The 14,636-nt window shown below is 47.2% G+C and overlaps 1 protein-coding gene across 3 annotated transcripts in view; it reads right to left on the bottom strand.

Annotated features, from left to right (window-relative positions):
- Meis1 (Meis homeobox 1) overlaps positions 1–14,100 on the bottom strand; it is a 140,861-nt gene extending 126,761 nt beyond the window's left edge. For 2 of the 3 annotated variants that reach the window (XM_085829095.1, XM_085829097.1), the window contains exons 1-6: positions 11,896–14,098; positions 9,793–10,019; positions 7,886–8,027; positions 7,249–7,299; positions 6,436–6,486; positions 4,823–4,969 (exon numbers count right to left, since the gene is read on the bottom strand). In XM_085829095.1, coding sequence (XP_085685221.1) covers positions 4,823–4,969; positions 6,436–6,486; positions 7,249–7,299; positions 7,886–8,027; positions 9,793–10,019; positions 11,896–11,907 — 630 coding nt within the window. In that variant the 5' untranslated portion in view covers positions 11,908–14,098. Of the gene's footprint in view, positions 1–4,822; positions 4,970–6,435; positions 6,487–7,248; positions 7,300–7,885; positions 8,028–9,792; positions 10,020–11,895 lie in introns of all 3 variants that reach the window. The other variant, XM_085829096.1, reaches the window with a different exon arrangement.
- Positions 14,101–14,636: the final 536 nt, after the last annotated feature.

Genomic DNA, 14,636 nt, shown 5'->3' with positions numbered 1-14,636 from the left:
AAACAATAGTTACAGTTAGGGGCTTTGCTTTGTACAAAGTAGCATTGGGACTGCTGCTTTCTATTAACCATAGAACTTGCACTGGGGACTTTTACTGGGAGGAGAGGGAATTGGGGGGGGGCTAAGGAAACGAAGAAGTGAGGAGAAAGAGGGGAATGGAAAGGCCCTAGGAGTAGTAGTACATGTACTATTAGCATTTAAACCTGGCTGACATTTAACATTGTAATTAATCCAGGCTATTTGCATAGACTAGCTCCTATACCCTTTTTTCTTATTGTTTTTCTTAAATGTTTTAAATACCTCTATTAAGAATCAATCGATCTCTACTCACAAATCCATACATAAATATAAAAGCCAAGCAGAAAATAACAATAAAAACATACCTGCTAAATAAGTAACTTTTAATTCAAAGCAACAGAGGATCTGGAATGTGCATCCCAATTAGCCCGTGTAGTGACAAGCAGTCAACACCTTATTATTTAATCATTAAAGAGAATCTTGCCATAATTCTCCTCTGACATATTTCAAAAAATGAATTAAAGATACATCATGTGACCCACAACAACAATCTACAGTAAAGTTAGATAATGCTAAGACTCCATATTCTACAAAGATTGTGCACTGAGAGCCTCAGGAATAAGTTCTTAAATAAGATCCCATGAAGCATTTACAGATTTTTAAAAAAACGTGTATTTAATGTAAGCATTCAGAAACAAGCTACCTGTTTAAGGGCCTGCTTGCCTACCCACTGCTGGTTGTATCCAGTTTTTGAGTAGATGAAAACACACTGCAATTGTTTCTAGTATTGGTAAACATCTGCTGACTTATCCGTTTTTTTTTGTTTGTTTGTTTGTTTGTTTGGTTTTTTTTGTTTGTTTTTTTTTCCTAAGCTGCAGATACAAGCCATGAAGGACATTAGGTTGTCCCCGCCTTACAGGAACCTCTTCCAGCAGGAAGCTGAAATCTCCCGAGGATGACTTTCCTTGCTACTTCGTAATAGGGGAGAGCTTTCAGTCAAGTCTGATTTCGGTTTTAAAACTGTTTCACTCAAACTATGCTTTAAAAGAGGCATTCGGAACTTCGCAAATAGATAATACCATCTCCATCAAAGTTTCCAGGCCCATTTGAGTACCCTTCGCAATGGCTTAGACCTCTCTAGATCTCCTGGGCCTGGTGACCAGGCGCCCTGAAGCCTAGGCTGCCCAGCCCGGGGGGCTGGGTGCCCGCCCTCGCCCCCAAGCTGCTTCCACCCCAGGGAACCAGCTAGCACTTGGCTTTTAACCTGTGGTGCCAGCGGGGCTTCTGAGCTTCATCTCAGCAAGCTACAGTACTTGGCCTCAGACGTCACGGGCCAGTCAGGATTAACACGCAACAGGGCGCCCTGCTCAGGCCGCCAGCCCTGGCCCAGGAGCAGTTAAATGCAGATTCTGAGGAGGAACCCCTGGAGAGCTGCTGTTGAATAAAACTGTAATCCGAAGGTTTCTCGGCGTCCAGCTTCCCCGCTGGGGAGAGAAGCCGGGTCGCCGCCGGTGACAGAGCCCAGGCCTGGCTAATCTCTGCTCTCTCCCAGAGACCTGGCCAGCCCCGAGGCTCCCCGCTCCTATCTCCCTTAGTCCTTGGAGTCCAAACTGCTTAGATTCGAGAATAAAAGGACCAGATATGCCCGGGAAGAAAGGCGACATCCGGTAGTGCAGCCTCAAGACCAGCATCTAGGTGGCCCCGCCAGGCACCCCCAGTTCTACCCACGACCCCTAGTCTCCAGCACCGCCTAGTCCGTGTCCTCCCAGCCAAACCTTACTTAGCCCAGACGCCTCCCTTTCAGTACTCTACCAGTTTCAGCCTGGCCCTCTGAGACCAGCAATTCCTGGCTAGGCTCTCTGCAACCCCTCGGGGTCGCAGGCATCTGCGCCTAGCGATAGCGCAGTGGTCGGGAGAGGGCGCCCAGGAGGCTGGCGACCACTAGGCATGGCCAGGGGACCTCCAGATGGCCTCTAAGAGTGGAGAAGACTGTGAACCCCTAGGAAGTGGGTAAGAATAGAATTACAACTTCTACTGGTGTCTTAAATCTGATATGATATACAATATATATGATATTGATACGATATGATATATGATACATTTTATGATAGATAGATAGATAGATAGATAGATAGATAGATAGATAGATAGATAGATAGATGGATGTAGGTCCTACAACATTACATGAACAAGTGGATTTCCCACCAGCATAATAGCACTCCAGGAAATTGTCTGGCATAAAAGTCCTTGATCCCAGACCTGGTGAGGATGGCAGCCTCGGTGTCTTCCGAGGGTAAGGGAGATAAAACAAAATAAACCGCACTGCCAGCAGGCCCTAGAGACAGCGTGGTTAATGAGCTAACTAGGCCTTCCTGAAGTGTAAAGTCCCCTAGGGTACCAAGCTCCAGTGCCGGGTCTCTAACAGGCTGGGCCGCCTTCCTGGACAGGTGGAGAAGCCACTCTTCCATGTCTGGCTCCTGAGGGTCCACAGCGGGCCTCAGCATCCCCCTGGGACCAGCCCTAGACTTCTAAACCAACGCTTGGAGACCATGAGGTGGCTCTGGTGCCTTGACCTTCACTCCGCACCCCTTCAGGAGAAGAGAAGCCCAGCCCACCCAGCTCCCAGACAAAGCACCTTGCTTTCACCTCCCCTAGACCCTTTCAGCCACACTAGCTAGCTCTTGTCTTTTTAGAACTGGACAATAGAAAGAACATACATCCATCGCTGTCCTCAATCCAACCGATCTGGGTGCACTGGCAAGCTCACGAGACAACAGCTCCATAAACCCAGACAAACCTTAGGAAGCCCACATCCTAACGGCGTGGACCGCCTGCACCATTCTCTTTTTGAAGGTAGGAATGGAGAATAAGAGGCACATGTTTACCCAACACATGACTAATGAAACTAGCTAAGGTAAGTTTGGGAAGGAGTAGGGGAGAACTCAATAACGTTTTATTAATTCTGTATCCTCTATGCTCCCCAAACTCCATAACTTTGGTCCTTTATCTTTGACTTTAATAAAATAATGATTCGTTGAGAAAATGGGGTATAAATCTTCATTTTGGAGGCAATTAAAGTGTTGATTTCATTCATGCCCCTAAGCGATTCTTGTAATTTGCTCAAATAGCTTTATGTACCCAGCACTCCGGAGCTTTTAGAATCCCATTTTCTAGTTCAGCTTGTTGGATTACAATTTTTACTCAACAGCAGCTACTAGTGGAATCTGCATTTAGCGGAGTTGGTGACTGAGCCCCTAAAGCGGCTGGGCAGTCTTGGGTACTAGGACAGGGACTAGCCTGTCGCTTTCCCACCTTCATATGCTCATACCTTTTTTTTTTTGTTGTTGGTTCTTTGCACCAATCTACACCGACTAGTTTCCAACTCTCCGGCTGACACTTCTAGAGATCTGCTTTGCCCAATCACTCATGGGCAAAGAAGAAATGCAGCACAAATTTCAGAATTACGCGCAATTATTCTTGCTGCGAGAGGATGTTGGAAAATATCTTAAGAAGACAACTAAAAATGAAGCTGGGACAAGACAGCCTTGGCCGGCAGTGACCATGGTAAAACTTTCAGAGGAAAACAGTGGAGTAGCTGGCCTCTTTGACTTAACAAAAGCAGTCTGGTGTTCCCCCACATGTCAAGCGCGGATAAGAATGGGCTCTAGGGGTTTGCTGGTAGAGCTGGCTGCAGAAGAGGCCACTGGTCAAATCTCTAGATTCTTTGCAACAATTCTCTACAAAGCTGTCCAGGGCCCTGCTTCATCTCATCCCCTCCTTAGGTTTTCATTTTCATTGTTTTTTTTTTGTTTTTTGTTTTCTTTTCCCAACTCATTTGGACCAATCCAGAGACACAGCAAGAGGAAAGAGAAACTGAGAGCAACAGTGGGCCCAGTGACAGAATCATCACCACCCCCAACTCCAAATAAAAGTCGTCCCACTTAGCAACGCAACGCAGCAGAATAAGGATTCGGAGAGAGGACCGGAGGAGGGGGCACAGCAAAGAGCCTCAGTGGAGAGCAACCGCGTGGCCCCCTGCCCTCCACACCCAGGGAGTCGCCAGGGCGTCCTTGACAGCCACCCTGCCAAAACCTGCCAAAGCCGAAGGCCCAGAGCACATACCAGCTGGAGGACGAGAGGGAAGGAGGAGGAGAAAAGTCCATATTTATCTGTTTTTCTAACCTCGGCCTGCTTTTATTTTTTTTCTATTAAGTACAATAAAATGGGAGAGCTTGAAGGGAGTACCACACAAAGCAATGTTCAGTGAGGTCTAGAAGCGTTCGGCCGGGGAAAACTGACAAGACAGGCTAATGAACCGTGTAGACAGCGAGAAAATAGCCAGCGTTTGCTAGATTTCAAACCCTCACTGTCTGCCTTAGACCACCTATCTTGGATTTATTCCTAATAAAATAAGAAATAAACAGACCTTACACTTTTCTTTTCTTTAAGATGTGGGGAGGGGGTGCCCATGAACAAAGACCTACAATCAGAGGTGGTCACTGGCAGTTAACACTCCCATTATTATGGAGGGTAAATAAAATAAAGACAAAAATTAAAAGCGACAAGAAACAGGTCAAGTTTGCAGGCGAAGCTTTTACAAGCTCATCTCTCCAGGTCGAATCCTAGAGCCAGCCTTAATGAAGCAATAATAGCCACATTATTCAAAAATTTTCATTTTGATGGAAATGTATCTAAAAGGGACTTAATCATATGCAAATAATAAAGGAGGTGGTAGTGACCCAGCAAGCAATATGCATACAGATTTTTTTTTTCCTTAGGGATGTTGAAATTGAAAGTCGCATACCTGGTCAGTTAGATTTGCTGATCTTGTTACATCTTCACTGTCTGATTTTGATCCTCCTTCTCTATCATCTATCACCAAATCGATAGGCATTTTCCCTTTCAAACAGCTAATATACCGGTGGCAGAAATTGTCACATAATTCGTGTACCTACATTATGACAGAAATAAAAAAAATGGAAATATAATCAGGAGAGTATAAACGACATTGACAAGTGCAGTCCACCCCCTTGTGAGAGCCAAACTTCCAAATAGGGGACGCACAGGGCAATTGTCCTCGGGAGACCCCCAGACGCATTCAGAATTAGGAATAACTTTCTTTTCTTGCAAAATAGAGATATCCCAGAAAATTGACAGTGACAGGATTGATTCACAGGCGACAACATATTCAACACCCATGTTAAATTCATCTGCTCCTGAGGCTCTGGCAAGGACACAGGTGACCTGCGTGGGGACACTTAAGGTAAACTATGTAATTTCATACACTTAGTTTACCATAAAGTGTTCCCCAAAGTTTCTAAGGAAGGTGTGTATCACACACACACACACACACACACACACACACACACTACAATCTGCACTGTGGTGATATAAGATACATGCCCTACATCTCAAATCAAGTTGCCTTTGCACATTATATGAAAAAAAGAAAAGAAAAAGATATAGCCACAAAACTTTTCAAATTGATAGAAGAAGAAGAAGAAGAAGAAGAAGAAGAAGAAGAAGAAGAAGAAGAAGAAGAAGAAGAAGAAGAAGAAGAAGAATTACTCAAAATCCTCCTGTCTAAGTGCAGCTGACTCTTACAGGCCCCAGGCATCCCTTACATGCAAAAACTCACAAGAACCCCTGGTGTGCTTGCAATTTAATGTTAGTTTGAATTACAATGCATTAAGTTTTTATTGCTGAGATTTATAGAACAGCTAGCAAAATCATGTTACCCTGCACCCTCTCTTGAGTGTGAAGGTGAGGTGTGTGCTGGATCACAGATTCAAGAACTTGACCCAACCATCAACCGGCTTTGTCTCTGGGCAAGGTCTAACTGTGCGCTCCTCCCCAGGGCTCACTGCCCACTTACTCCTTCCCTCAGCCCCTTCTGAGTTTGACCTGCCCCTGATCTCAAACCATCTTCTAGAAACTCACTAAAGCAAAACAACCTTCCCCTCCCCTAGATAGCAAAGAAGAGGAGTAAACACACACACACACACACACACAAAGAGAGAGAGAGGGAGGGAAGGAGGGAGAGAGAGAGGGGGAGAGAGAGAGAGAGAGAGAGAGAGAGAGAGAGAGAGAGAGAGAGAGAGAGAGAGAGAGAGAGAGGCATTAACTTGTAAAAAAAATTCACTCCGCCATTCTAAACATGCTGGGGTGCCTAGCAGTGCAGCTGATGCACAAAGCCAGCAAGGTACATGAGGCTAGGGTGTCTGTGATCCTGGTTTTAGTGGCTGAAATTGTAATTAAACTGCAAAGAGAAATGGACTCTAAGATTGGCCTTGACACTAATTACCAGAAAGAAAGACATTTATGCAAATCTCTTGGAAGCCTGAACTTCAGTCCCTCTGAACCCTCCCTTCTGTGTGCTGAGATAAAAGGGTAGGGAAAGGGAAATAAGGAATTTACCTTCTCTAATTCCAACAGATGAAACCTTAACACTTGTATGGCTTGAATCATCTGCAAAGATACAGCAAGAATAAATACTCCATTCCTGGTTTGCAGAAAATTGGCTGTCACAGCTCTAGCATCTCCAACTCAACCCTTCCCCCCATAAATAGAGTTATTTTGATTTATGGCAATAACACTAAAACTTAATAGCAGCAACTGGGTACCATCTAGAGGTTTATATTTCTTAAGGAGAAAAAAATGGCTAAACCAACAACAAAACATCTAAGTGGGGATCATAAACACTCTCTCCCCCATGGCTCCCCCCTCCCCAGTCTTAAAGTCCCCACCCTAACCCCAAAGGGCCACTGTCTGAGTTACACTTTTCCTGTGATGGAGTTATGGGAAAGTTTTCTCCACTTTCCCCCAACAGTGGGTTTGCACTTTGCAAAATTCTTTCTGCCTTCTGTCCATACACCTTTGATGCCAATTGGTTGTCTGGGCCCTCGTCATGGCCCTAGTGAAGGAGGTTCCTAAGGCTGGAAGTCCCAAGGTTTAAGCACACACGCTGACAAGCTAGAAGATAAATCCCCAGGCTGATTAGAGCTGTGCAGCCTGACCATCATAAAAAACAAAAGCTGGCGTTCCCCAGCCGCTGCTCCTGGGCTCTCTCAGATGAGTTTATACCCCGGGTCCAGTCCCCAAACACTCGTCTGTGGACAGAAAACCTTTGCAGTCGGCTTGCAGCTACAGACAGACCAGTCTGGAAAGCTCAGGGCTGGGGGATAGAAGTGGGGTGGACAGATAGGGAGGGTAGTGAGGGGTCCTTCTTACCAAGTTATCCAGTTCTGGATTAGAAGAGAATAGAGGCTTTTCTGCGCGAATCTAAATACAAGTGAGGAGAGGGGAAAGAAAAAAAAAATGAAACAAAATGAAATCTGTTCATTTTCCTACTGTCCTGCCTGCCTCCTTTACACTGTTAGGGATAGGATGGAACGTCCAGGAGGGACTCTTGGCTCAAGTTCGTCCCTCACGGAAACACTTCAGTGTGAACCCAGTAGGCCTGAGACCAGCCCAGAGCGCTCTCCCCGGTCAGCTAGAGCTCCGCTTACCGCGGAACGCTGCCCGCCTGCCACTCCAAAACAGCCACATAGCGTGGTGTTCGTGATTTCTTTTCCGAGTGAGCTTTTGGCCTCAACTTGTGGATTGTGAGTGGGTGGGAAGATGGGTGATGGTCTGGCAAACACATTCACTGGAAGCAAATCTCAGGGAGGCAGTAACACGCGTGGGTTAAGGGAGACTACTTTTGGCTACCTTTGAGAAATTGCTCTCTCTAAACATCTACTTCTCTATCTGTGTGTGTGTGTGTGTGTTTCTATGTGTGTGCATGTGTGCGCGCAGGGAACCCGGACAGAATTATTTTTGTTTCTTTTTACTCTTTTTTTTTTTTTTTAATATTTGTTTTGCTGACCTGTTTGGCGAACACCGCTATATCTTCATTGAATGACTCTGACGAGCAGACGTCCCCGCCCGCCACCCCCGGCTCGCGGGGGGTACAAGTAGCTAATTCACATTTCTCAAAAATCAGTGCTAAGAGAGGGAAGAGGGGGTGTCTGCAAGAAAATACAACAGTCACAAACAACACAATGATTAGTCCAGAGTCACCGAAAAAAAAGGCGCCCAAGAGAAACAACCCGAGTAGCTCGAGGCCGAAAGACCCTTGGGTGATCTGATCAGCTTTTGCCCTTTTGCTCACCCTCCGCCCAGGTGACCGCTCACCTCCCCCTTGCTCCTGGGTCTCTGAACTCAGAGGCCCAGAGCCCTGGACCGTGTCTGTGGAATGGTTCAGCATATCTGGCCGAAGAAATTGGCAACATTTGCTACGAATAAAACCCAAGCGGTTCCAGCAGCCATTTTGAATTAAGTTTCGCACCGCGACAAACCCTCGTCCCTCCGCCGCACAGGCAAGACCGGGTGCCCGGGGAAGGCGCAGGGGACATGGAGTGGGAGAGAACCAGCCTCTCTGCCTTCCTCGGAGGCTCGGCCCCAAACCCCAGGCTAAGGGGATCTTGGTGGCAGGGGCGCAGCAAACTTGAGGAAAGGGCCTCTGTGGATATAGAAGGGACTGTCACAGGGCTGCACCTACGGACCCTGGCCGCACAGCCCTCCAGTAGCAGGAGGTCTTTCCCGGTTCCCCGGCAGTGCCCTCCCTTCGCAGACGCTCCCCATAATCCCCTAAGGAAAGTTCCTTCAAATGATTCTACATTCAAGCCTTCCATCTCGCCTGGAGTGGTAAAGCGACTGGCATCTAAAAGGCCTAGATGTCGCTCGTCTCAGCCCATTTAAAAAAAAAAAAAAAAAAAGACTTTTAATGCTCCAGGAGTCTCGAGCCTTTTTTTATTAGCTCTCACAGCCCAGCTGGGAATTTAACAGTTTGGGGTCCTTTTCAAAGCTTCCTCAAATGGAGTTTAAACCATTTGCAGAGAGAAGGCTAGGTTTTAAGCAAGCCCACCGCACAAGGGACTAGAAAATAAAGCAAAAAGATTTCCCCCCTAACCAGAAAGCTCCGCATTACGTATTTTTTAAAGAGAAAAGTGTAATAAAAGTTATTACAAAGTTTAAAAATAAAAGTGGGGGGAGTTTCCCTCTCAAATCGTCAGCACACAGTAGAGCACAAGTAACTTTCAAAGGGCTTTTCTAGTGGAAGCTCTAATAGAATGGCCGACGGAACACAGTAAGCCCTGGCCAGAGAGCCTCCGGAAGAGCATCCCACAAGCATTTCTTGTTAAATCCTGCAGGTTTGCCTTTGAACACAGAGTGACAAAACACCCAGAAGTTTCTAAATGTCTGTGTCAATTCAGAGCGGCCCCTCTCCTTGACTTCAGTTGAACAAACTTCTTAAAGCAAGACATGTTCCCCTTGTCTGACCTGCAGCTGTCCCTCTGACTTTATTGTGCACCGGCAGAACCGGCATACGGTGGCTGAGTAAACTCCGCAAGTCAGAACAATCAATGGCTTAAAAGATTTTCCCTAAACTAAGGCGCCTACCCTTAGAAACTCCCCAACGCTCGAGCTAAGTCTAGCGAGCAAGATCTCAGATTTGCTGACTCGAGTCTGAGAGGGGATTCGGAATCTTTAGACGGCCACTCCAGCACTGGGACTCCTTTGCGACCAACGTGGCGGCCAAGCCGGGCGCTGAGCCTGCACCAAGTGCAGTTGGAAATCGGGAGGAGGCTCCCCCGCTCCACCCCAACCCAGTTTCCACGCACTGTGAATTGTACTTCTAATCTAGAATGCTCTGACTTTCCGGTTGCAAGGGCTTGGGAAATGGGGGAAGCATCGCGCCTCAACTCCTTAACTCCTGCTCATTATACCTACCCATAAATGGCATCTTTATCTCTCTTTAAAGCGTCATTGACCGAGGAACCCATGCTGGGGGCCATGGCGTTGGTATGAGCTGTGTGCGGGTATTGATGAGAGTGCAGAGGAGGCCCGTGGTTCAGGTGGTGGACCGGCTGCATGGACCTGGCTGCATGCGGGTCCCCATACATCGTGGAGGGGATGCCTACTCCATCCATGCCCCCATAATGGGGTAGGTCGTCGTACTGCATGACAAACAGGAGAGAAAAAAAAGGGTCAGAGGCCAGGCGGGTAACCGGGAACGTTAGGGAACCGAGCTTAGATCAGTCCAACAGGATCCTTTAACCCGAATTCCGTGGCCTTACATCTCTAAAGTTGAGCGTTCTGTTGTAAAAATTAATTTTAACAGTAAGAGCTCCAGAATTCTCAGTGAGAGTCAATCTGCGATGAAGGTTCCTGTCCTAACTTGTGTCCATATAGACCAATTCAGAAATCCAAAATCTTTTGGCAAGGAAGGGAGGGAGGAAGGAAGAAGGAAAGGCAGAGAGGCATTCTCCCGGAGGCGGAAGGTAAAACATGCATGTTTCTGGAGGTGGAAACCGAAAATCACAACAATAAAACGTGCCGGAACAGTGTAGCAGACCCGCCTTGCTTCACACAGCCTTCACTTGGGGGGTGGGGTGGGGTATTTTTTTTTTTTTTAAGTTATGATGGGAATAGTTTGCCAAGCAGTGAATTCTGAAAGGCTTCTTATTTTATTTCCCTGCCAGCATGGAATTGGGCAGTCCTGTAAGACACTATGTTTGCCTTGCTTTTCCAAACTCTGCTAAATTATACAAAAACGAACTGCCCCCCCATATATGTTATCCCGAAGTGTGCACAAGGCAGCTTGTGTTGCCTTTTACAGCTGAACATACATATGGGCAACGCTGTTTCCAAGCTTAAAGAAAGCTATAAAGGAAGCAACCAATACTCGACTTTTTTTTTTTTTTTTTAACCCTCACAAACTTTCTCCCTAGAGTTGAAGTCAAGGAAGCAATTGTTACCTGTTAGTTTCTAAGCAGATTCAAAAGCAAAATACACATGCAAATCTCTGGTGTGTGTGTGTGTGGGGGGGGTTGCTTTCAAATTGATTGCCATTACTGTCTGTGATAAATTCAGCTATTTGGATTTTTTCTGATTGTTTTATTTCAAGCAAGTTACTTTTCTAAGATTTGGCAATGTTGAGAGGAAAATGATTTCCAAAGAGAGGGGAACTGCCACTTTCAACCTCTTAAAGCCAGAGGTGGGAAGAGTTTGGAAAAAGGCTGACATTTGTCTGAACCAAGAGAATAAAGTGTGTCCCCTAGTAACTTCTTTTCCAACAGGGGCTTTGAGGGCCGAGACACAAATTATGCGAGGCAGCCTTTTTGTAGACCCCTTTCTTTTAAGAAGCCACCTCTGCGGGGGCGTCATTGTCTCAGTTTACTTTCAAGGCATTTTCATTCAAATAGGAATATTGGGGAAATTAGTATTGCATTTTAAAAGTGAGAGCTCTGTATTTAGTATCTAACTAGTACAGAACTTAGCTAAGGAAAAAAAATCTGCAAACTTATTATCTTGCATAAAATCCCATGCAAATTAAAATTACTTTAAAAAAAAGGAATGTTTTTCCAACCAAAAATTCACTGCACCAGGACATTACTTAGTGGAAAATGCTCCCCACTTCAACTGATACTGAAGATGAGTATAATCGATAATGAGGCAAAAGTTCTCAGCTGTTCCTTTTCATTAAACATAGCTTTAAACTTTTGGTCCCTAAATGCTTAAATTACAGCACTGGATATGAAGCATCTTCCCCCTTGTCTTTTTTATCTTTTAAAACAGGTGATTCCTTGAGCTTGTGTTTTTATTTATATAGCTGTTGGCTAGGAATCTATAGACAACTTGATCACTTGAATTAACCACAAGAAACATGCATAAGGCTGCAAACGCATTAAGTAAAACTGTCGATTTAGGCCGCGGCTTTAGGATCCTCATTCAAAAAGAGAGAAAGAAAAGAGGAAACTTAGTAGCAGTGTCTTTCAGCCACGTTTCAATTTAATCTCACATTTGACTTCCACAATTGTTTTTAATACGTACCCTTTGCGCCATCGGCCTCTCTGGCTCCCTTCCTACTTCAACTTCTAATATATCCTCTTTAAGGCCAGTGTGAAAAGAAACAAATATGCAAACTCCCCCGGAAAAAAAAATAAAGCACAACAATAACAAAAAAATCCCTTTGCGTCTCCAGCAGTGTGAATTACTGGTCCCAGATCTTCGGTCTACCGGACCTGAAGCAAGGCGCCCGCGTCGCTGAGCATAAAAGCGCTCTGGTTCCACCAAGACAGCAGTGGGAGGGGAAAAAAAAAGCAGATCTTCTCTCCCCCCCCAAAAAAAATCAGTTAAAAAAAAAGAAAGAAAAGAAAAGAAAAAGAAAAAAAAAAGAGCGCCCCTCAGACCCAACTACCAAATCTCATGGCTTTCTGCCACTCCAGCTGTCAATCACAGGCGAGGTTGTCAACGTGGTGAATGAATGATCGTCCGCTCTGTCTTCTTCTGGTCAGAACACCTCAAATGTTAATATTCAAATGCACAAAGCCCTAGCGCCCGCTTTCCTTGAATCAGTCCTAATTCCTAATCAGTTTCTCTCTTCTCTCGCTCTCTTTCTCTTTCTCTCTCCCTCTTTGCAACTGCTGCACTGAAGGGAGATTAGAGAGGAGGGTTAAAAAAATGTCTGTCTGAGTTTGTCTTAAAGGAGCCACGATCGATGCTGCCCGCTTGCAGTCGCCGTGCGTGTGTAAAGTGTGTGTTGCACAGGCGGAGAGGTGGATTCCGACCAGAATGCTAGAACCCGGAAGTAGTGGTGGCCATAACAGGTCGCGTCTTACACAATGCATTGGGCTGCAGCAAGTAGGCTCCTCGGCAGGGGTGGGTGCGCGAAGCGAGCTCTGGCCGCACTGGAGAGGCAGAAAGACACTCCACAAATTCGCACGCCCAGGCACTAACACCACACACCCAGAGCACATGCACACAAATACAGGCTGCAGCTCCCAACCCGCCGGCTTTACGTCCCCTTCCAGCCTCTCTTCCCAAAGCGGACTCTTGAAATAAATCGGGAATAAACGTAGGGCAGGCAGATGCCGGAGTTAATTCGCTCAGGGCTCCGCTCATGAAAGACTTCAAGACTTTCCTCGAAATTATTGGGGTCTGCCAGTATTTTTCGGGGTGGGGGTGATGCCAAAAGTACTGGATTCTCTGCTAGACTCCCGGAGGAGAAAAGTCAAAGCCAGAGCAAGAAGAGGAGCTGGAACTGGACTGGAAAAGGTTCCGCTCAAGAGTCCCGAGAACGTGGGGTAGCGGTCGCCCGGGCGTTCTGCAGACCCAGCTTAGAGGTTTTCTTTTCTTTTTTTCTTTTGGTTTGGGTTTTTTCTGTCTTTCTTTCTTTCTTTTTTTTTTCTCCCCCCGCTGTCAGAAGTGGACGTAGGGCCGGAGGAAAGGAAATGCTTGCATTTTGTCACTTTGAGTCCGGACGTCCCCACCTCCTCTCTGGCAGCCCTCAGCCCCAGCCGCCGCGCGAAGTGAGGGAGGAAGGGAGGGAACAATGAGCCGAGCGCCGGGAATGTGCCCCCAGCGCTTGTTTACAAACACCGAGCTATTTATGACCGCTGGAGAACGAAACTCAACGCGGGCACCGAGCAGCCAGACCTTGCGGGCGGCCGGGGCCTGGGAGCCCCGGGACCCGAGGCTCTTTCTCGATTGCGCTACCGGCAAGTTTAGCCGTGCGCCCGGGGCGCGGCGAGTCTGCAGAGCTCCGCTGCGCTGCGGCTGGGGCTGCCTTTGTCTGGGCGACGCCGAGGGGCTCCAGCCTCGGCCTTGCTCGGGCCTGGAGACGCTGCGCTCCCCCCACCCCACCCCCAGCTCTTTCAGCGGCGACGCCCGGAGCCGGCCTCCCAGACCTCCATCTCTCGGTTTGTCTATCTCCGAACCCGGCCCCGTGAAAGCTCCCAGTTCCAGAGAAAAAGAAATCCACTTCGGAAGCTGAGATTTCAGACAAAAGCTGACCCTGCCCACAACTTAAAGTCTCCAACCAGCCAGTGGTTTTTAACTTTCTCTCTTGAAATACCACACCCTGGACTTAAAATTGTTTTTTGAGTCTTTTTATTCTCACTCTTCAGCTACTCTATCTAGTGGGGGTTATTTTACTCTTTATGTTTCTGCGCCCGGCTCTCGTGGCTTAGATTGCTCAGTCACAGTAGCTCTCGGAGCAGCTGGAAACCTCACATCCCAGGCAGGGCTCTCAGCTCGCTGGGCTCGGAGAGGATTCCCCCCACCCCCCAGCTGAAACCTCGCAGAAAACTCCCCCTGCGGTCGACTGGAAAATGAGCTCACCCAAATCTCGGTAGGCAGCCGTGGAGAGAGCTCCACCAATCGGAAGGCGTCCCCGCCCAGGCAGCCGCGCATTGGCTGCGGGGAAAATCAATTATCAAATAATCGATCAGCAGGGAGCTTCGATCTGCTGGGAATGCAAACTGCCATTCCGGATTCCCGCCCTGAAGGTGGCCAAAAGGCTCTCTCCCCCAAAGCAACCAGCCTACGCTCCCAACGGCCCCGCCCCCATCCCACCGCCAGCTGCGGACCGAACCCTCACCCCAGGGGCCGGGGAAGGTTTTGAGGAGAGTTCTGAGAAAGGCTAGGGGGCTTCCTTCACGCGGAGATTGTTTGGAAAAGGTTAGCATCTCTGAAAGGTACTGAAGCCAACTCTTAGGCTCAAAGTCATAGACCTGTTTCCATTCTTCAGCCAGTACTCAAGTTTCTATTGAGAGGGTTTCTACGGAACAGGG

This window comes from Mus caroli, unplaced genomic scaffold (assembly GCF_978045245.1).
Source record: "Mus caroli unplaced genomic scaffold, Mus_caroli_1 scaffold_13, whole genome shotgun sequence".
Lineage (NCBI taxonomy): Eukaryota > Metazoa > Chordata > Mammalia > Rodentia > Muridae > Mus > Mus caroli.
Note: the sequence above shows the minus strand (reverse complement) of the source record. Positions and strands in the feature narration are given on the sequence as shown.